This window comes from Lepus europaeus, chromosome 14 (genome assembly GCF_033115175.1).
Source record: "Lepus europaeus isolate LE1 chromosome 14, mLepTim1.pri, whole genome shotgun sequence".
Lineage (NCBI taxonomy): Eukaryota > Metazoa > Chordata > Mammalia > Lagomorpha > Leporidae > Lepus > Lepus europaeus.
Window position 1 is genome coordinate 22,218,386 of NC_084840.1, and position 21,414 is coordinate 22,239,799.

The following is a 21,414-nucleotide window of genomic DNA, read 5'->3' on the forward strand; positions in this document are numbered from 1 at the left end:
ACTTTGTATTTCACAAGGTATTATTTTTTTCATAAAAACATTTATTTATATTTCCCTCATAGGGAATTCTTGCCCCTCTCTATTACCTCGGCATCCCTCCTAAATACAGTAATGTCCCTCATAGCCTCAATGTTGCTGTCCATGGTATCAGTTGACCTGAAATCAACTGTGGCTCAGTGCTCTTTTTCTTCATACTATTTGTTGAGCTCTTTACTTAGTGTAGGGTTCATCTTATGAGTATAACATAGACTGAAAATAGACCTTTGTAAAAATTAAAAGTGGGAATGGGAGAGTGAGGAGGAAGAAGGGTGGGAACATGGGTGGGAGGGTAGGGTGGGAAGAACCACTATGTTCCTAAATCTGTGTATATGAAATACATGAAATTTTTACACCTTAAATAATATTTTAAAAAGAAGAAAAATACTAAATGAGAAAGTTCACACATAAATAATCCATAAGTTTTAAATTGCATGCCATCCTGAGTAGTACAATGAAATATTGCACCATCTTTTCTATACCACTCCTACCTGCAGAGAAAGCAGTTGATAAAATACAACACCCTTTCATGATGAAAACTATACGCAAATACGCAAATTGGGAATAGAAGGAACATTCCTCAACACAATCAAGGCAATTTATGAAAAACCCATGGCCAGCATCATATTGAATGGGGGAAAAGTTGGAAGAATTTCCACTGAGATCTGGTACCAGACAGGGATGCCCGCTCTCACCATTGCGATTCCATATAGTATTGGAAGTTTTAGCTGGAGCCATTACGCAAGGAAAAGAAATTAAATGGATACAAATTGGGAAGGAAGAACTCAAACTATCCATCTTAGCAGATGATATGATTCTTTATTTAGGGGATCCAAAGAACTCTACTAAGAGACTATTGGAGGCTGGCGCCGTGGCTCAAAAGGCTAATCCTCTGCCTTGAGGCACTGGCACACTGGGTTCTAGTCCCAGTCAGGGTGCTGGATTCTGTCGCGGTTGCCCCTCTTCCAGGCCAGCTCTCTGCTATGGCCCGGGAGTGCAGTGGAGGATGGCCCAAGTGCTTGGGCCCTGCACCCCATGGGAGACCAGGATAAGTACCTGGCTCCTGCCTTTGGATCAGCACCGTGCGCTGGCCGCAGCGAGCCAGCCGTGGCAGTCATTGGCAGCCAATGGCAAAGGAAGACCTTTCTCTCTGTCTCTCTCTCTCACTGTCCACTCTGCCTGTCAAAAATTAAAAAAAAAAATAAATAAATAAAAAGAGACTATTGGAACTCATAGAAGAGTTTGGCAAAGTAGCAGGATATAAAATCAATGCACAAAAATCAACAGCCTTTGTATACACAGGCAATGCCACACAGCTGAGGAAGAACTTCTAAAGTCAATCCCATTCACAATAGCTACAAAAACAATCAAATATCTTGGAATAAACTTAACCAAGGATGTCAAAGATCTCTACGATGAGAAATACAAAACCTTAAAGAAAAAAATAGAAGAAGATACCAAAAAAATGGAAAAATCTTCCATGCTCATGGATTGGAATAATCAGTATCATCAAAATGTCCATTCTCCCAAAAGCAATTTATAGATTCAATGTGATACCAATCAAAATACCAAAGACATTCTTCTCAGATCTGGAAAAAATGATGCTAAAATTCATATGGAGGCACAGGAGACCTCGAATAGCTAAAGCAATCTTGTACAACAAAAACAAAGCCAGAGGCATCACAATACCAGATTTTAAGACATACTACAGGGCAGTTACAATCAAAAACAGCATGGTACTGGTACAGAAACAGATGGATAGACCAATGGAACAGAATAGAAACACCAGAAATCAATCTAAACATCTACAGCCAACTTATATTTGATCAAGGATCTAAAATCAATTCCTGGAGCAAGTACAGTCTATTCAACAAGTGGTGCTAGGAAAACTGGATTTCCATATGCAGAAGCATGAAACAAGACCCCTACCTTAGACCTTACACAAAAATCCACTCAACATGGAATAAAGATCTAAATCAATAACCCAACACCATCAAATTATTAGAGAACATCAGAGAAACCCTGCAAGATGTAGGGGCACAGGCAAAGATTTCTTGGAAAAGACCCCAGAGGCATAGGCAGTCAAAACCAAAATTAACATTTGGGATTATATCCAATTGAGAAGTTTCCGTACTGCAAAAGAAACAATAGGAAAGTGAAGAGGCAACCAACAGAGTGGGAAAAATTATTTGCAAATTATGCAACTGATAAAGGATTATTAACCAGAATCTACAAAGAGATCAAGAAACTCCACAACAACAAAACAAACAGCCCACTTAAGAGATGAGCCAAGGATCTCAATAGACATTTTTCTTTTTTTTTTTTTTTCTTTTTGACAGGCAGAGTGGATAGAGAGAGAGAGACAGAGAGAAAGGTCTTCCTTTTTGCTGTTGGTTCATCCTCCAATGCCTGCTGCGGCCGGCGCATCGTGCTGATCCAAAGCCAAGAGCCAGGTGCTTCTCCTGGTCTCCCATGGGGTGCAGGGCCCAAGCACTTGGGCCATCCTCCACTGCCTTCCCACGCCATAGCAGAGAGCTGGCCTGGAAGAGGGGCAACTGGGATAGAATCCGGCGCCCCAACCAGGACTAGAACCCGGTATGCCAGCGACGCAAGGTGGAGGATTAGCCTGTTAAGCCACGGCGCCAGCCAATAGACATTTTTCAAAAGGAAATCCAAATGGCCAACAGACACATGAAAAAGTGTTCAGGATCACTAGCCATCAGGGAAATGCAAATCAAAACCACAATGAGGTTTCACTTCACCCCCATTAGAATGGCTTACATACAGAAATCAACTAACAACAGATGCTGGTGAGGATGTGGGGAAAAAGGTACACTAACCCACTGTTGGTGGGAATGCTAACTGGTAAAGCCACTATGGAAGACAGTTTGGAGATTCCTCAGAAACCTAATATAGCCCTACCACATGACCCAGCCATCCCACTCTTTGGAATTTACCCAAAGGAAATTGGCAAATAAAAGAGCTGTCTGCACCTCAATGTTTATTGCAGCTCAATTCACAATAGCTAAGACAAGGAATCAACCTAAATGCCCATCAACAGAAGACTAGATAAAGAAATTATGGGATATGTACTCTATAGAATACAGCAGTAAAAAAAAAATGAAATCGGTCATTTGCAACAAAATGGAGGAATCTGGAAAACATCATGCTAAGTGATATAAGATAGTCCCAAAGGAACAAATATCATATGTTCTCTCTGATCTGTGACAACTAACCAAGCACCTAAAAGGAAACCTGTAGAAGTGAAATGGACACTGTGAGAAAAAAATTACTTGATCTGCCCTTGTTCTGACTGTCGACGAACAACTTACTATTTTACTCCTTTTAGTATTTTTTGTTATATTTAATACCTTTGGTTGAACTCTTTAATTAACACACAATTATTCTTAGGCATTTAAATTTAACTGAAAAGTGATCCTTGTTAAATATGAGTGGGAATAAGAGAGGGAGGAGATGTACAGTTCGGCACATGTTCACTCGGGCTTACCCCTAATGGTAGAGTTAGAAACGTGCCAGGGGATTCCAATTCAATCCCATCAAGGTAGCATGTACCAATGCCATCTCACTAGTCAAAGTGATCAGTTTCATGATGGTAGGATTAAGTGTGAAAGGGATCACATAAACAAGACTAGTGACTGCTAATACTAACTGATAGAATTAAAAGGAGAGAACGATCCAACATAGGAAGCGGGATACACAGCAGATTCACACAATAGCAAATGTCCTAAACAACACTCTGGCCTCAGAATCAGCCTTTAAGGCATTCAGATCTGACTAAAAAGCCCATGAGGATTTCTCAGGCATGGAAAGCCAAGAAACTGTGGCAAAAAAAAAAAAAATGACCTAAATGAAAGATCTCTGCAAGTGAGATCACAGCGGAAAGAATGGGACCATCAGAGAAGGAGATACGTTTCTCTGAAGGGAGGAGAGAACTTCCACTTTGACTACGGCCTTGTCTAAATAAGATCAGAGTTTGTGAACTCAAGAGGCTTCCATAGCCTTGGCAGTTCATGACAAGAGCCTTGGGTGATTACTGATGTCATAAATAAGAGTGTCAATTGTTAAATCAACAACAGGAGTCACTCTGCACCTACTCCCCATGTAGGATCTCTGTCCTTAATGTGTTGTACTATGTGAATTAATGGTAAAACTACTACTCAAACAGTACTCTATACTTTGTGTATCTGTGTGGGTGTAAACTGTTGAAGTCTTTACTTAGTATATACTAAATTGATCTTCTGATTATAAAGATAATTGAAAACGAATCTTTATGAAGAATGGGATGGGAGAGGGAGTGGAAGATGGGATGGTTGCAGGTTGGAGGGAGGTTATGGGAGGAAAAGCCACTATAATCCAAAAGCTGTTCTTTGGGAATTTATATTTATTAAATAAAAGTTGAAAAAAAATTTACTTGATTTTACATCATAATGTATCAAGGGAGAGACTTATTTGTATTTGCATCGTACATAAATACTTCCATTTATATGGCTCTTGAATCTATGATTTGACGATGTGTTTTCTCAATTTTTTATTTCTTAAAAAGTTGTTTATGCCCCATTCTCTCTGTCTTCTCATTGTGGGACTTTACTTAAACAGATCCTTCTACCCCCTAAGTTTCTGTTTTAATATTTTGATCCTTTTGTTTCTTTGTGCATTTTTCTGCGTACTTTATCCAGTTCTAGCTTCCAGTTTATTGATTTTTCTTTTTTTATATATACTTTTTTTTTCTTTTTTGACAGGCAGAGTGGACAGAGAGAGAGAGACAGAGAGAAAGGTCTTCCTTTGCTGTTGGTTCACCCTCCAATGGCCGCCGCGGGCAGCGTGCTGTAGCCGGTGCACCGCGCTGATCCAAAGGCAGGAGCCAGGTGCTTATCCTGGTCTCCCATGGGGTGCAAGGCCCAAGCACTTGGGCCATCCTCCACTGCACTTCCGGGCCACAGCAGAGAGCTGGCCTGGAAGAGGGGCAACCAGGACAGAATCCAGCGCCCAGACCGGGACTAGAACCCAGTATGCCGGTGCTGCAAGGCAGAGGATTAGCCTATTGAGCCACAGCACTGGCCCTTGATTTTTCTTCAACTGTGTCTAACCTGATGTTAATCCTATCCAAATTCTTAATTTCAGTGATTATATTTTACAAATCTAGAATTTATATCTAGTTCCTTTCCAAATTTTCTTTGTTCTTTTTAATAGTCTCTAAGTTCCTACCAAATGTTTCAGTTTTGTGTATTACGTCCTTGAACAAGTAAATATGGTTATTTTAAGTCTCTGAGTGAAAATTCCAATATTTGTAGATTGTGCTGATTTTTATTCATGCTATCTCTTCGAGTCTCTGGTTACCTTTAATTGTATATCAGGCACTATCTTTGAATATTTTAAAAATAAGGAATGCTTCATGAATTTGCATGTCATCCTTGCACAGGGGTCATGCTAATTTTCTCTGTATCATTCTAATTTTACTATATGTGCTGAGGATGTGAGCACTATCTGAAAATTTTTCCAGAGAAATAATTTCGAGGTCTTGATACCTCCTTTCTTCCAGAGGGATTTTGTTTTGTTTCTGTCTGGCACTAGAGGACACTGGCAGTCTAGCATACTTTAATTCACTCTAAGGAGCTGTGATTTTTCTGAACCATCTGCAATAGTTGAAGAACAGCTCCACTTGTTGAGGTAGTCAGTTTACTTTCAATTAAACTTGACTCCCACGACCGAGCACCTTGTGGTCTCTGTAAACATCAGAAGATATTAACAGAGCTCCCATAATTGGCAGGCCTTGGGCTCCAATTTTTGTCCTTTGACTTTGTGAGACTTGAAAGTCTACACACATTGCATTTCCCCATTCCCAGTCAGCTTCCCATTCCCAAGGGGAAATCAGCCAACTCTTGCCTAAATTTTCATCTTCTCCCACACCTTGGCCCATATTGGCTTAACTATTTTATTAGCTCTCTGATATATATTTTTAAACTTTCCAGCATTTATAATCTTTCTGTGTGGAGAGAAAGTGTGGCAGCTGATCTCCTTAAGAATTTTAATTATTTAGTTTCAAGTATTATGAGATTTTGCTATTTTATAGCAATGTAGCAATATAATAACAATGATATAATATGCTACTTCTGCATTTTAAAATTATTTATAGGCTTTGTAGACTAATATATGATTGCTTTTACATAGCCATCAAGTTATGATATCAAATTTGAAATTATATTTGGAGATATATCTTATCTTAGTTTGATAGAACTTATCAATGAGTTCTTTTTCCATTCTTACAAGTTTGTCAATTCTAACTTTCAACATCGTCATAAGTGAATATTGCCAATTTTTGTTTTCATTTGTGTTATTTAGAGTTATCTTCAGTATCATAACTATTCTCATGTGTTCAAATATATTCAAATTCTGTTTCCCACTGCTATGTATTTGTAGTTTCTCTCCTTATCATTTACCTTTTGGTGAAGTTTCTTGTGTTTTTTTTAAATAAAGCTATACTCAGTTAATAACAGCAAAAGAAAATTAAGACAGCAAGTAGAAAAGAGTAGAGGAAAACCATGTGAACTCTAAAATAATCTAATCAAAGTGCTATTAAAAATCAAAAAATGGAGGCCGCCATTTCGGTGTAACAGGTTAAGTTGCTGCCTGCAATGCCAGCATCCCATATGGCTGCTCCATTTCCAATCCAGCTCCCTACTAATGGTCTAAGAAAAAAGCAGCAGAAGATGGTGCAAGTGCTAGGGCTCCTGTACCCACATGGGAGACCCAGATGAAGCTCCTGACTCTTAGCTTCAACCTGGCCCAGCCACAGTCATTATGGCAATCTGGGGAGTAAAACAACAGATGGAAGATCTATCTCTCTCTGTCTCCTTCTCTGTCCATAATTCTGTCTTTCAAATAAATAAAGAAATTAATTTTTTTAAAAATTCAGAGAATGTGGATTATGTTAATAAATGCATATGTTTGTGGGAAATAATATAAATAGGAAAGGCAGACACACATGCTAACATGACCACCTAAGTTACAACTTTGTGAAAACATACCTATGTGTTAGCAAAAATCAAATAATTACTGTTGTGGTTCAGTGGATTAAGCCACCACTTGGATGTCTGCATCCCATATCAGAATGCCTGGGATTGAGTCCCACCTCCATATCCCATGCAGTTTCCTGCTAATGCACACCTGGGAGGCAGTAGATGATGGTCCAGGTACTTGGGTGCTTGCCACCCACAGAATTCCTGGCTTCTGGTTTAGGCCTGGCCCAGTCCTGGGTATTGTGGGTATTTGGGGAGTGAACCGGCAGATAGAGGATCTCTCTCTCTCTTTCTCTCTCTCTCTGCCTTTTGAATAAATAAAAATAAATAAACTTTAAAATAGCAACAGTTTAGTGCCTTGTTAGATTTTTTCTTCCTTGTTATTTAAAATTCATTGGTATTTAATCTGCTTTTCCCTTTTCCCAGGTATTTCTTGTGCACCACCCCCAGCCATTGCCAATGGAAATTTCCACAGCTTTGATAAAGAAGATTTTCCATATGGAACAGTAGTGACCTATTCCTGCAATGTTGGAAAGAGCCGGAAAAAGCTGTTTGACCTCATCGGGGAGCCCTCCATATATTGTACCAGCCATGATGATCAGGTTGGCATATGGAGCAGCCCCCCTCCTCAGTGCATTGAACCCAATAAATGCACACCTCCAGACGTGGAAAATGCAGTCATTGTATCTGAGCTCAAGAACTTGTTTTCCTTAAATGAAATCGTGGAGTTGAAGTGTCAGCCTGGCTTCGTCATGCAAGGACCCAGCCAAGTGCTGTGCAAAGCCTTAAACAAATGGGAACCCGAGCTGCCACACTGCTCCAGGGGTGAGTCTCACTGGGGCCTTGGAGGGGCTACAAGTGGTGCGACTTGTTGCAGGGGAGATCAGTGTTTGTTCTATGGGAGAAGTGGGTGGTGAGAAGGTCAGATGAGTGAACTTTCTTGGGAGAGAACATGAAATCGAGAAGGGTTGGGTGTGTGTGAGTGTGTGTGTGTGTGTGCACATGTGTTCAAATGGAGAAGCAAAGCCGAAGGTGGGCAAGGAATATGATGTTTCCTCGAGATTCCAATAAACAGGTCTCTGCCCAAATCACTGTTTGCAGCCTCCAGTGTGTTACCTGTGAGCATGATAATTGTATACATTGCACATATGCAATGAATGAGTCCTCCAGCCAGGAACCATAATACAGACTACATGTTCATTTTACCCTTAAAACCAAACCACTAGGCGGTTATCATTCTTCCCATGTTTTACAGAGAAAGTGAGTCTTAGAGAGGTTAGATAAGTTGAATGAAACCAACACTAACTTGCAGACTGAAGACTGGAACCCAAATCTGCCTGACTTCAGAGCTTGGGCCCATCAGGAAACCTGAGCTACCCTCGATTCTTCAAGGAATGAGGGGTTTCATGCAGGTAATAGGCTGGAAAGACTTTGGAAGGACAGAAAGAGCAAATGCAGGAAGGCAGAGTTGCCATAACGGCTGTTGCTCCAGGTCTGGAGCACAGCACCCTGTGCTCACTGCTGAAAGGACCAGCCCTGGCCACCGCTGCTGCTGCCAGAACATAGCTGATGTTGCTGAAGCCAAAGTCATTGGTACTGCCAGAATTAAAGTTGCTGCAGCTGAGAGCTACGACTGCCCAAGCCACCCCTCATAACAGAATGGTTGCTGTCATCTGCCAACCTTTTAATGTGCTATATATGCCTTCAACTAGTAGAAGGAGCCACAGCCCAGCTGCCAAGAAAGGCAAGCACCTGTAGTTTCTGTACTTCTACCCCTAGCAGTTAAAGGAGCACATAGAAGTGTGAGGCAGGGGAGCCAGCCGTCAGTCAACTAGTACAGCACTTGACTATCACATCACAGTGCATTTTATTTGTCTAGGGAAATGCTGGGGTGTTGAGCCCTGAAAATGGATTCTACAGTTTCAGAATATTCTTAAATTCCTTAGGAACTCAGTTACTCCAGGCCAATCTCCATTTCACACTAGGCAGAAAACAGTCCAGAGATGGGAATTAACTAACCTGCCCAAGGCCGAAGTAAAATGACTTATTTTTATTTTACAATTATAATTTTCTTGAGACCCAAATGCATTCTGGTTCTCTGAGTCAAACCAATTGTACTAAAAGAGACTCAGGAACAACATTCCATATGCCATGCATTCTCCTGCTGGTGATGGTAGGGTTTCCAGAAGAGCTTGTTCAGTGGTTGCCCATCTTCTCACTGCAATGAGATGGGTAGCTGAGGAGTGCCTGGTTCTGTAGAGCATGGAAGGAAACAAATTCCCCACCAACCGGAGCCAGATGGCCACTAAGAGAGGACTTGAAAGGAGGTGTGAATAGAAACATGAACCTGTGTGTTCAGGGCGTGGCAGGTGATGGGGAATCCACTAATGACACAGGCATGGGCACTCCTCAGGTGTGGAACTGCACATTGGTGATACTTCCTGAAAAGGAAGTATGAAGACTTAATGCTCCATCAATCCTAACAATTTTTTTTTAACTAGGGGAACAGAAATTGGAAGTATTCTAGAAAGAACCATCTGCCTTGCACTCTTTTGTATACATGGGTTCTTCATATGGAAACCAGTGAACTAAGGATACCTTGGTTCTAGTCAGTTCTTCATGTACTACTGTTGTGGCTTTTAAAGAGACCGTGTGTGTGTGTGTGTGTGTGTTTTGTCATCAGTAAAATAAGGGTGGTAGTCTACCAAATTTTCTTTTACATGTAGATCTGTAATTATCCTCTTTGAAGAAAAGTTAATTTCACACAATTAATAGTCCTTTGGTTCTCTTTCCCCAGTGTGTCAGCCACCTCCAGAAATCCTGCATGGGGAACATACCCAGAGCAACAAGGACGTCTTCTCCCCTGGACAGGAAGTGACCTACAGCTGTGAGCCTGGCTATGACCTCAGAGGGGCTGCTTCCCTGCACTGCACACCACAGGGAACCTGGAGCCCCGCAGCCCCGACATGTGCAGGTGCCTGAACGCTCACCCGGCGTTGTCAGCTTGTGCCCTTATTCTCCACGTACCACTGTCACTTCTTGTTTTTCTTTTCCTCCTAGTGAAATCCTGTGATTACTTCCTGGACCAACTCCCTAATGGCCATGTGCTATTTCCACTTAATCTCCAGCTTGGAGCCAAAGTGTCCTTTGTTTGTAAGGAAGGGTGAGTGTGGGTTTGTCTGACTAGCAGGGCGTTGATATTAAGGTTAGAGGTTTGTCAAAAAGGGAAGGTCTGATGTGGCTTTAAAAAATACTTAGAGGCAAACAGCACACAGGATTAAGCGACTGCCTGGGATGCCTGAATCCCATATCCAAGTGCTTAGCTTTGAGTCCCATCTCTTCTTCCAATCCACCTTCCTGATAATGTGCACCCTGGGAAACAGCAGGTGACAGCTCAAGTATTTGGGTTCCTGCTACCCACATGGGAGACCCTGATGGAGTTACTGGCTCTTGGCTTTAGCCAGGCTATTGCAGCCTTCTGGGGAGTAAAATGAAAAGATCAAAGATGAAAGATCAATACTCACTCTCTCTCCCTCTCCCTCTCTCTCCTTCTTCCTCCCCTCCTCTCCCTCCCCCTCCTTCTTCCTCTTCCTCTGTGTGTGTGTGTTTATGTGCATGTGCACATGCCTGCCATTCAAATAAATAAAGATAAATAAATCTAAATGTTCAGGAAGATTAACTTTTTGAAGGGCTTATAGTAAGTAAGAGTAAGGGACAAATGAACTATTTTTTTAAAAGATTTATTTATTTATTTATTTCAAAGGCAGAGTTACAGATGGGGGTGGGGGGTCTTCCATCCTCTGGTTCACTCCCCAAATGGCTACAACAGCTGGAGTTGCACCAATCCAAAGCCAGGAGCCTGGAAATTCTTCCAGGTCTCCCATGCGGGTATAGGGGCCCAAGGACTTGGGCCATGTTCTACTGTTTTCCCAGGCCATAACAGAGAGCTGGATCAGAAGAGGAGCAGCCGGGACTTGAACCAGTGCCCATATGGAATGCTGGCACTTCAGGCAGCAGCTTTACCTGTTATGCCACAGTGTCAGCCCCAAGAATAAACTTCGAAACACCCCAATCATATATCACATGGTTGGTTAGTAATGGGCCTTGGACTCTGAAATGGGATCATGGTGGCTGGTGCTAATATTCTAGCAGAGGTTATTGCCTTGGTTTTTTGAATTTAGCACTTTTCACAGTGTGCATAATTCTGCCTGGGAACTATCAACCATGGGCAACAAAGCTCCTGCTCTCAGAATGTTCCAAGGAATCCTTGGCAGCCACCAACTACCAGCACCTAATAAGATTTAGGGCCCAATGTGCATTGCAAATTTTAGATGATTTCATAAAAAGTGGTTGTGTCATTTCTTTCCCTTTTCCCCTAGAATATTCACTTACTCTTCACCAGCCCACCTTGCTGTTGTGAGCCCTCTTCACAGCCAACGCAAACATAGAGACTAAAGAACAACCTCTGTCATCTTTCCAATTACTCTGCTTTTCCAGTCCAAGATGGGAGCTGTTTCCCTTGCTTGTCTAACATCGCATTAGGGGGATATTGCCCAGGTCTTCAGCGATGACAGTGAATGAGTTTACCAGATTCCTCACGGTATGAGCAGTGACACTGAGTCCAAGGTCAGAGAGATGGCAGCTGCACCGTGGCTGTCTTCCTCAGCCAAGCCAGGACAACCATGTGACCAAGTCACTGTGCTTTACCATTCTGTGTTGTTCCCTTCCCAGAGGCTGTGATTTTCCCAAAAGGACTCTGCCACCTGCTGGTTTCAGATTCTCAAAATCCTGAGTTTTTGGCTGAGTCTCAGACTGCAAATTGAATGGCACTTTGACCAAAACAACTTGCCTATTCATGGCCATTTTCTTTTTTAGGTTCCGATTAAAAGGCAGTTCTTCCAGTCACTGTGTCTTGGTTGGGATGGAAGGCCATTGGAATAGCAGTGTTCCTGTATGTGAGCGTGAGTAGAGGAATATCATTTCAGGCCCATCTCTCTCCTTGATTAGTTTAGTATTTTGATCCATGGCCTCTGTTGTTTTGCTTCTTCTATTTTCTAGTCTGAAAGGCTGATAGAAATTGCTTATTTTAATAGCACCTTGTTGTGATTCACTGTGTGCACCTCCTGGCTTGGGGACCGTCAGCTGAGTCTTTTGGAATTATGTGTTCTACATGACACAGCCTGTGTGGTTTCCACCAGGACAAGAGAGATTAGAAAATGCGAAGCTTTGACAAATTTTTTCTTTTCCTTTTCCCTTTCTCCTTTCCTTGAAGCAACATGACAGTGGCTGTTGGAGTGTCATGCGTGAGAGCTCAATTATTGATTGTACTACCCACGCTTTCTGTCTTTTCGCAATGCTTACTCACTTAAGCAGCTTCTTCCATATTCCAAGCCTAATTATAAATGTCAATCAGAAGTGAGGAAGGGACTGTTCTACACTGATACTCAGAAAACAGAAAGAACAACTTGAAATCTTGCAGAAAGTAAGAGAAAATAAATCATACACAGACCCAGAAATTTTGAAAAGCAAAGCAGTCTGAATCCATTTAGTTTTTTTTTACTACGACTGTGCATATTTCAATTCATTTTAATAGTCATCATTGAGATTTGGGGCTGGTGCCGTGGCTCACTTGGCTAATCCTCTGCCTCTGGCGCCTGCACCCCATACAGGTGCCAGGTTCTAGTCCTGGTTGCTCCTCTTCCTGTCCGGCTCTCTGCTGTGGCCCGGGGGGGCAGTGGAGGATGGCCCAAGTCCTTGAGCCCTGCACCTGCATGGGAGACCAGGAGGAAGCACCTGGCTCCTGGCTCCGGATTGGCTTAGCTCCGGCCGTAGAAGCCATTAGGGGAGTGAACCAACGGAAAGAAGACCTTTCTCTCTGTCTCTCTTCTATAACTCTACCTGTCAAAAAAAAATTAGTCATCATTGAGATCGATATTGATGATCAATATCAATAAGTTGTCGAGGAAAGGCTTCAACTATTTAAGATGATTGGTACAAGAATGTAAATTCTCTGAAGGACAAAGACCTTGTCTGTGCTCTTTTCTGCCTTGTCACCAGGGTCCTGTTTAATTGGTCACACAGATTAAGTGCTCAGTTAGTAGATGCTGAATGAATGAATGACTCCACAAAGTGGCTATTTCTTCTTTAAATGTTTTGATACTCAATTTAAAAAATGTAATGATCTGGAAGATTCAGGATAGGCACATTTCTTTTGTACTTTTGCAACAACTTTGATTGAGATCTTATTTAGTCCATCTCATTAAAGGCCTCATGTGTACTTTTATCTCCTTATCATTGTTTAAGTGGCACCAGTCGCAGCATTCTATGATTGCAGAACCCCCCGGTAAAGTCTCTTGATGAAACCCATCTACTTTCCAGAAATCTTTTGTCCGAGTCCTCCAGCCATCCTCAATGGGAGACACACAGGGAAACCTTTGGAAGTCTTTCCCTTTGGAAAAGCAGTAACTTACACATGTGACCCCCACCCCGACGGAGGACTGACCCTCAGCCTCATGGGGGAGAGTACCATCCATTGCATGAGTGATGGTCAAGGGAATGGGATTTGGAGTGGCCCTGCCCCTCGCTGTGGACGTCCAGGTTAGTGCACAATTTTGCACATCCCAAATGGACTCAGAATATCTAAACCAGACCCTCTGCATGCCTATAATTACAGTGTGGTATTTAGTTATGTGTTCCCTTGACACAAACACCAAGCCAGTAATAACTGGTTCTAGAAGAAGGCAACACAGAAGTTTCTGATATCCTTTGCTGCTGGGGAGAATGCTAGAAGGGTCAAGGTGGCAGATGGTGTGAAGGTCCTTAGTTAGAAAGAACATTGTTGCCAGTCATAGGAATTAAAAACAAGTCTCCATGAATCTCAGACAGCATAAGTCAAGCATCTTCACAGGTTTTGGAGTTGATGCACAGACCAGGCAAAATCTCTGTATTAACCTATTTGGCCAGAGACTGCTGTATATTCTCTTTGAAAACTGGACTGCATTGTCAACAAGCCACAAAGATTCCCTTGGCCTCCTTGAGCTAAATTCTGAATTAAAACGAAGGTTATTTGCTTTAGCCTTTGAAGACTTCCCATTTGGTGGAGAGAGAAAGCAAAGGGAAAATGCAAGATAAAGAAATTGGGTAGTTCTGGAGAAGGATGACTAAGACATCAACCCCCACTAAGACACCCACGTTCAGGCAGTAAAGAGAGGAAAGAGGAAGCAAATTGTAGGAGAGACCATAGGCCTGGTTTAACACACTGACCACTGCAGGAATCTGGGAGAGAAGAGCAATTCTAAAAGGAATAGTCACTGTGAACCCATTTTTGCTCTCACCATCCCTCTCCAACATTATGGCTTCTTTATGGGGTACGCATTTACAAACACATATAACCTGGTCCCGCTTTGTTGAATCAACAGAGTGAGGCAATCTTCAGGTTGTAGATACTTTTGGATCAGAACCCTATTCTCAGATTGCACCCCCAGTTTGATTAAGCTGTATTTCGGACTGGAGACCTGCCACACCAATGTCATGTGTGAGTTGCCCTGGGATGCCAGGTTTTATCATGAGATACACTCCATGCACTGGAAGCTAGTAGAGCTAACATTCCAGCTCTCAGATGTAAAGAATGAGTAATATAGATACATAAAGTTTCCCTGAAGAAAATAAGAAATAAGAAAAATTCAATTATGGTCAAGAAATGAGAAGTAAGTTCATAAATCTTCTCACAGAGAATGGTCCACACACAGCATTAGTTCTAGTATGTCATTTACTGCTTGACTAGATAATTAGAAGGAAGATGGAAGACACCGAAATAGAAGCCAAGAGAGATAGTTTTGCTAAAACCAGGTAGAAATTATTCCTATTTTCCAAGCTTGAATACCTTTCTGACCTCAGGTAATTTGAATCCAAAGTAAGCTTTTAATCCTTGGGCCTAGAGCTCTTGAGCCATGGGGATATGGATCTAAAGCCAGAATTTAATTCAAAATGTTCCCTTATAATGAGGATTCTAGTTTTTGTTGTTTGTCTTGTTTTAAGGAGTTGCTATTTGTTTCCTCTTTGTTTAAAGGGCTGGCTTGGGAATCAGACCTAGAAAATGGGTGGCAGCTTCCCTGTACCAAGAAACAATGAGTTTTGCATCTATGCACTGAGCCCTCTGTTAGAGTTTTGATGTGTTGAAGTTACAAGGGAAAAAGACAGGAATGGTGTAACTTGGCAAGGGGCATGCTTCATGGCTCCCTAAAAAGGTGAAAAACTGAACTGGAGCTACCTTTGCCCTAAATGATGTGAGCAGAAAGACCAGATAGCAGACTAGCCTTCCAGGCGGTATATTTCCTGAGGGCCATGTACTTATGGAACTTTCCCTCCAAAAACTACAAGGAAACTATTTGCCAATAGCTAAAAAATTTGTTTTCTTCTGGCCTCAAATCCAGCAAGAGTGAAAATCATTGGCCACTTTGGGATCACTCACATAGTCCTCATTTCTTCATCTCCAGGTCACTGTAAAGCCCCGGAACATTTTCAATTTGCCAAACTGAAAACCCAAACCAACGAATTTGAGTTTCCCATTGGGACATCTTTGAAGTACGAATGCCGTGCTGGGTACTTGGGAAGGCCCTTCTCTATTAAGTGTCTAGAAGATCTGGTCTGGTCAAGGCCCAAAGACGTCTGTGCCCGTGAGTAGCCTGTGCTGGACCTCTCCTATGTCTGTCAGGGAGGTGTTTGGGGTACTTAAGAGTGGTTGATCCTAAAGCTGTCTGGGAAGTTTCCTCAAAGTGGCAAAACCTGTGAAACTGTCAAAACTGCACTGGCTCATTAGTAAGCAAGAGTCAGGTGGAGACATTTTATACTAAACAAACAAATAAAACCCTCATATTACTCTACCTGGTTCCAACATTCTGCTTCTTTCTCGTAGGCAAATCATGTGAAAACCCTCCAGATCCTAAGAATGGAATGGTACATGTCATCACAGATATCAAGTTTGGAGCTAGAATTAATTATTCTTGCAATCAAGGGTGAGTTGGCAGCAACAGCTCTAGGTATAAGAACAGCCCTAATACAGAAATATTACCTTCCAGTCACATCTCAGAGAGGACAAGTAGGCTATTACCATCTGGTCTTAAAAGGCTTAGGTGTTTAACTCCTGATTGAAGTGAATAAAGGTATCACAAGGATACCTTCAGGAGAAACGTCTACATCCTTGCTGAAAGTCAGGGAAGGCAGTGCATACCAGACACGTCAGGTGTTCACTGGGAGGGAGAGGAGGAAGTGAGGGGAGGGTGAGTGCAAGCCCACTAAGGGCCTAACGCAGAGTAGGCACTGCTGGGAGAAAGGAAGCTCACGGGGCAGCCATTTAGGAGACAAATATTCCTGACTATAGTGCTGTGAGTTTGCCAGGTCTGCTGTGTCCAAGCACCGCAGAATTGATAACTTATAATAGCATATTTTTTAGAGCTTTATTCTGGAGACTAGAAGTCCACAATCAAGGTATTGGCAGAATTATACTTCTTTTGAGCTCTCTAGGGAGGATGCTCCCTGCCTTTTTCAGCTCCTGGTGGCTCCAGGCCATCCTTGGCAGGTGGCAGCATCACTCCAATCTCTGTCGTCACATAGCCATTTTCCTTGTGCGTCTCTGTTTTCACACAGTATTCTCTGTGTGCAAGTTCATGTTCAAAGTTCTCTCTTCTCTCTTCTTAGTCATATTGGATTAGGGCCCACCCTAATAACCTCAACTTCATTACATCTGCAAAGACTATTTCCAGACAAAGGTCACATTGAGAGACCAGGATACAAAAGTTCAATGTATCTTTTTGTGGACACACACACACATATGACACATATATGTATGAAAAGAACGTCCTGATGGAAAAAGATAGGGCATTAACTCCAAATTATTAAAACAACAAGAGGAGTTGAACATATCTTGTCCATATAGCAAATGAGAGAAGGAAAAGGAATAGCAAGGAGTGTATCTGTCTCTTCTAAGAAATAGGCCCCCTTGTGTTTGGGGAGATTGGTCTTAGTCATTGTTTCATCCTCATCTTTGGACATTGTGAAATAAATGTGGGAGGTAGTGAACAGGATGGTGATGAGGCAAGATCAAGTGTATCATTTGTTTCAGTAAATTTACTGTAATCTTCCTGCTGAAAGACAAAGTCATTAAATAGAATCATGACCCATCGAATCTTGTGGTCTTTACAAGAAACATGCCTCAAATGAAATGACACAGCAGTGTTACTCATTCGTTGCGTGTATGTGTGTGTGCACATACAAAAAAATGGCAACAATAATTTGAGAGAAAAACAGTTTAAGAAGAAAATTACTTGGGGCCAGCATTGTGGTGCAGTGGGTTCAGTAGCTGCCTGAGACACCAGCATCCCGTATCAGAGTGCCAGTTCAAGTCCTGTCTGGTCTACTTCTAGTCCAGCTCCCTGCTAATGAGCCTGGGAAGGCAGCAGAAGATAGCCAAAGTACACCCATGTTGGAGACCCAGATGGAATTCTGGGCTCCTGGTCTCAGCCTGACCCAGGCCTGGCTCTTGCAGCCATTTGGGAAGTGAGCCAGCAAATGGAAGATCTCTTTCTCTCTGATTTTCTCCTTCTCTCTGTGTCACTCTGCCTTCCAAATAAATTTTTTAAAAATATCTTAACATAGGCACAAACAATATGCCATGCTGAAAAGCTAAAAGAAACTAAAACTAAAATTGCTTATTAAATTTCACATGTTCCATATAGCAACTGATTAAATATCTTGGAAACTATTTTCTGTATTGATCTTTATGTGGATCAATGTGAATATATTCACAAATAAATGTATCTAATTTTATTTTGTTTCTTCTGTATTTAATACTTATTCAAATAAGTCCTACCTACTTTTGTATTTATTATAACCACCTTTATTATTTTTAATGGCTGTATAATATTCTCTTGAGGATATGCATCATAATTTATTTGACTAATTCTCCATTGATGTATTTTAGATTGCTCTCATTTTTGTTGTTATAAAACTCCTTGCATATACCTCATGTTCCATGCATGCCTTTGCATTCTCATTGTAAATTCAGGATATGATTGCTGAATAAAATGTTCACATCTTAAAAAGAAATCTTATTCTAGTGCCTAGTATAACCCACAATGTAGTCAAGGAACTAAGAAGCAAATGTGACCATGAGGAGCTAGGGAAAAAATATCTCATCTATGGCCATACTACCCTGAACACATCTGATTTCTTCTGATCTTGGAAGCTACCCAGGGTCAGGCCTGGTTAGCATTTGGAGTGGAGAAGCAGCATCACTTTCAATGGTGAGAGAGAAATGAGAAAAGCTGGATACAACATGTGAAGTTTAGGCTAGGCCTTATACCTTCTCCCACTTTCTAATGTTTCAGATTTGCCACATGTATATGCTGTAGGAAAGTTGGTAGAATGTGTACAGAATAATTATTTTCCATTTTTTGCTTTTAGGTACCGAATCCTTGGCCAAACATCTGCCGAATGTGTCCTCTCAGGCAATACTGTCAAATGGGGGGCGGAGCCACCAATTTGTGAACGTTAGTTGAAATCTCTTTCACCATTTATCCCACCTGGAATTACAAAGACTAAATCTCATTCCTCTTGGGAATGGTCTCCTTCCAATATTTGCAGAGTATAATTATATTCTTATAACTGATCAGAGTGTTCCAACCTTCTAGATCCATCTGGTGTTTCCTTCACTTCGTATAATTGCATTTAAAATATAGTCTTCAGCTTGGGTTTTTTTAAAGATTTTTTTATTTATTTTATTTGAGAGGTAGAGTTACAGTCAGTTAAAGGGAGAGACAGAGAGAAAGGTCTTCCTTCCGTTGGTTCACTCCCCAAATGGCCACAACGGCCAGAGCTGTGCTGATCTGAAGCCAGGAGCCAGGAGCTTCTTCTGGGTCTCCTATGTGGGTGCAGGGGCCCAAGGACTTGGGCTCATCTTCCCAGGCCATAGCACAGAGCTGGACTGGAAGAGGGGAAGCTGGGATTAGAACTGGCGCCCATATGGGATGCTGGCACCGCAGGCAGAGAATTAACCTACTGCACCATGGTGCCGGCCCTCAGCTTGTTTTAAATAGCCCCAAACTTCTCCTTTTGCTGGCTGGACATTTCCCAGTTTGAAGATTATTCTCTTCAATGAAATAAACAAATTTGGCCGGTGCCGTGGCTTAACAGGCTAATCCTTCGCCTTGTGGCACCGGCACACCGGGTTCTAGTCCCGGTCAGGGTGCCGGATTCTGTCCTGGTTGCCCCCTTCCAGGCCAGCTCTCTGCTATGGCCCGGGAAGGCAGTGGAGGATGGCCCCAGTCCTTGGGCCCTGCACCCGCATGGGAGACCAGGAGAAGCACCTGGCTCCTGCCTTCGGATCAGCACGATGCGCCGGCCGCAGCGGGCATTGGAGGGTGAACCAGCAGCAAAAAGGAAGACCTTTCGCTCTGTCTCTCTCTCTCTCACTATCCACTCTGCCTGTCAAAAAATAAATAAATAAATAAATAAATAAACAAACAAATTTAGAGAAAGGAACCTCATTTCCTCCCTGACAGCTCTATCAGATAGCATAATACGTGTGTGCAGGCTGCTCTTCCTATCAGATCTCATCATACACGTGTGCGAGCATCTCTCTCTTCTTCTGGTTCATTGTCTGAACAGTGGTGCCATGTCCCCTGTGAGCTGTGTGGAAACTTCCTAAACTTTGAGGAGCATAGAGGAATGAGCAATGGAAAATGGACAAAGCATGTAAAAAGATATAAGCCAGGATTTGGAGATGGTGTAGGAAAATCAACAACTTTGAAACACATTGGGGGGAGGGTGAAAAGGCCAGCATACAATCTTTATCAATACCCTAAACTGAATACATGCCTTTAATCCAGGAATTCAGATCTTTTTAGTATTTCTGGATCTATAATTATTATGCTTATTACATTTAATATTGCATATTTGTGATTAGTCTTCTGTATTAGTTCTGCCACAGTTTTTGTTTTCACTTATTTGATAAAGATGCTATACCACATGCTTTACCATATTCATAACAGAGAATAAAACTGAATGCCTTCTATATAGAAAGAATTCAATCAACAATGGTGAAATAACACAATTAGATTTGCATTTAAAATGAGAAGTAAATATGTGGACTATAGAAGGACATAGTTATTGAAATAATATTAACCAAAAAGAGCAATACATAGAATATTGTGGTAACCTAATTAATTTGCAATTATATAAAATCATGTGTGCATATTAGCAAAGATCAGATAACAGCTATACTATAAATATTGACTTTTTGGTAAATGGAGTTCATTTTTTTTTAAAAAAATAAACAAGTTACCAAATTTCATAATTAAATATAGCTTTAAGGAATCAAAATTTATTTAACTTGCTGTTCTTTTCCCAGGTATTCCTTGTGCACCACCCCCAGCCATTGCCAATGGAGATTTCTACAGTACCAACAGAGAAGAATTTCTATATGGAATGGTGGTGACCTATTTTTGCAAAGCTGGAGTAGGAAGCAGAAAGCTGTTTGACCTCATAGGGGAGCCCTCCATATATTGTACCAGCCATGATGATCAGGTTGGCGTCTGGAGCGGCCCCCCTCCTCAGTGCATTGAACCTAATAAATGCACACCTCCAGACGTGGAAAACGCAATCATGGTAACTGATCACAAGAACTTGTATTCCTTAAATGAAATCGTGGAGTTGAAGTGTCAGCCTGGCTTTGTCATGCAAGGACCCAGCCAAGTGCTGTGCAAAGCTCTAAACAAATGGGAACCTGAGCTGCCATACTGCTCCAGGGGTGAGTCTCCTGGGGCATAGGAGGGGTTACAGGTCTCCCATGTGGGTGGCAGGGAGAAGAGTTTGAGCCACCCACTGCTGCCTCTCAGGGTGAGCATTAGTAGGAAACTGGATTGGAAGCCAAGGGACCGATACTCAAACCAGGCGCTCTGATATGAGATGTGGGTGTCATGAAATGGTGACTTTTAACTGCTGTGCCAAATACCTGCCTCTCACCTCCCACATTTTATCATTAAGAATCTGAAGTAAAGAGTGAAAGCAACTTAAAGTCCAACAGATTTTCCATTCATCTCTAATTAAGTATAGATTTGATTGTTGTTAAATGGGTTCTGGTGCCATAAGCACCTACCACAGTGATTAGAAATGAAGGCAGATCTTGAGTCAGATTCTAAGCACTACGCCCTCTGAGTACAGGGCTGACTGACTCAGTGGCTTTTGTCCTTGTTAGCTTGCTGAAATTGCTTGCTTAGCAGTGGACTGGTAGGCATTGTAGCTGGAACGTAGGGACAGAGCCTATAACTACCAACTCATGTCAGCC

At 41.9% G+C, this 21,414-nt stretch overlaps 1 protein-coding gene and 1 non-coding gene across 2 annotated transcripts in view; one reads left to right on the top strand and one right to left on the bottom strand.

Annotated features, from left to right (window-relative positions):
• CR1 (complement C3b/C4b receptor 1 (Knops blood group)) overlaps nucleotides 1-21,414 on the top strand; it is a 122,772-nt gene that overhangs the window by 60,345 nt on the left and 41,013 nt on the right. Inside the window, 9 exon segments of the mRNA XM_062210757.1 lie at nucleotides 7,500-7,898; nucleotides 9,871-10,047; nucleotides 10,134-10,236; nucleotides 11,949-12,034; nucleotides 13,452-13,670; nucleotides 15,569-15,748; nucleotides 15,988-16,087; nucleotides 18,534-18,619; nucleotides 20,479-20,877. Coding sequence (XP_062066741.1) covers nucleotides 7,500-7,898; nucleotides 9,871-10,047; nucleotides 10,134-10,236; nucleotides 11,949-12,034; nucleotides 13,452-13,670; nucleotides 15,569-15,748; nucleotides 15,988-16,087; nucleotides 18,534-18,619; nucleotides 20,479-20,877 — 1,749 coding nt within the window.
• Nucleotides 5,432-5,538, bottom strand: LOC133774027 (U6 spliceosomal RNA). The gene has a single exon (XR_009868008.1). It is a non-coding gene; the product is annotated as a U6 spliceosomal RNA (small nuclear RNA).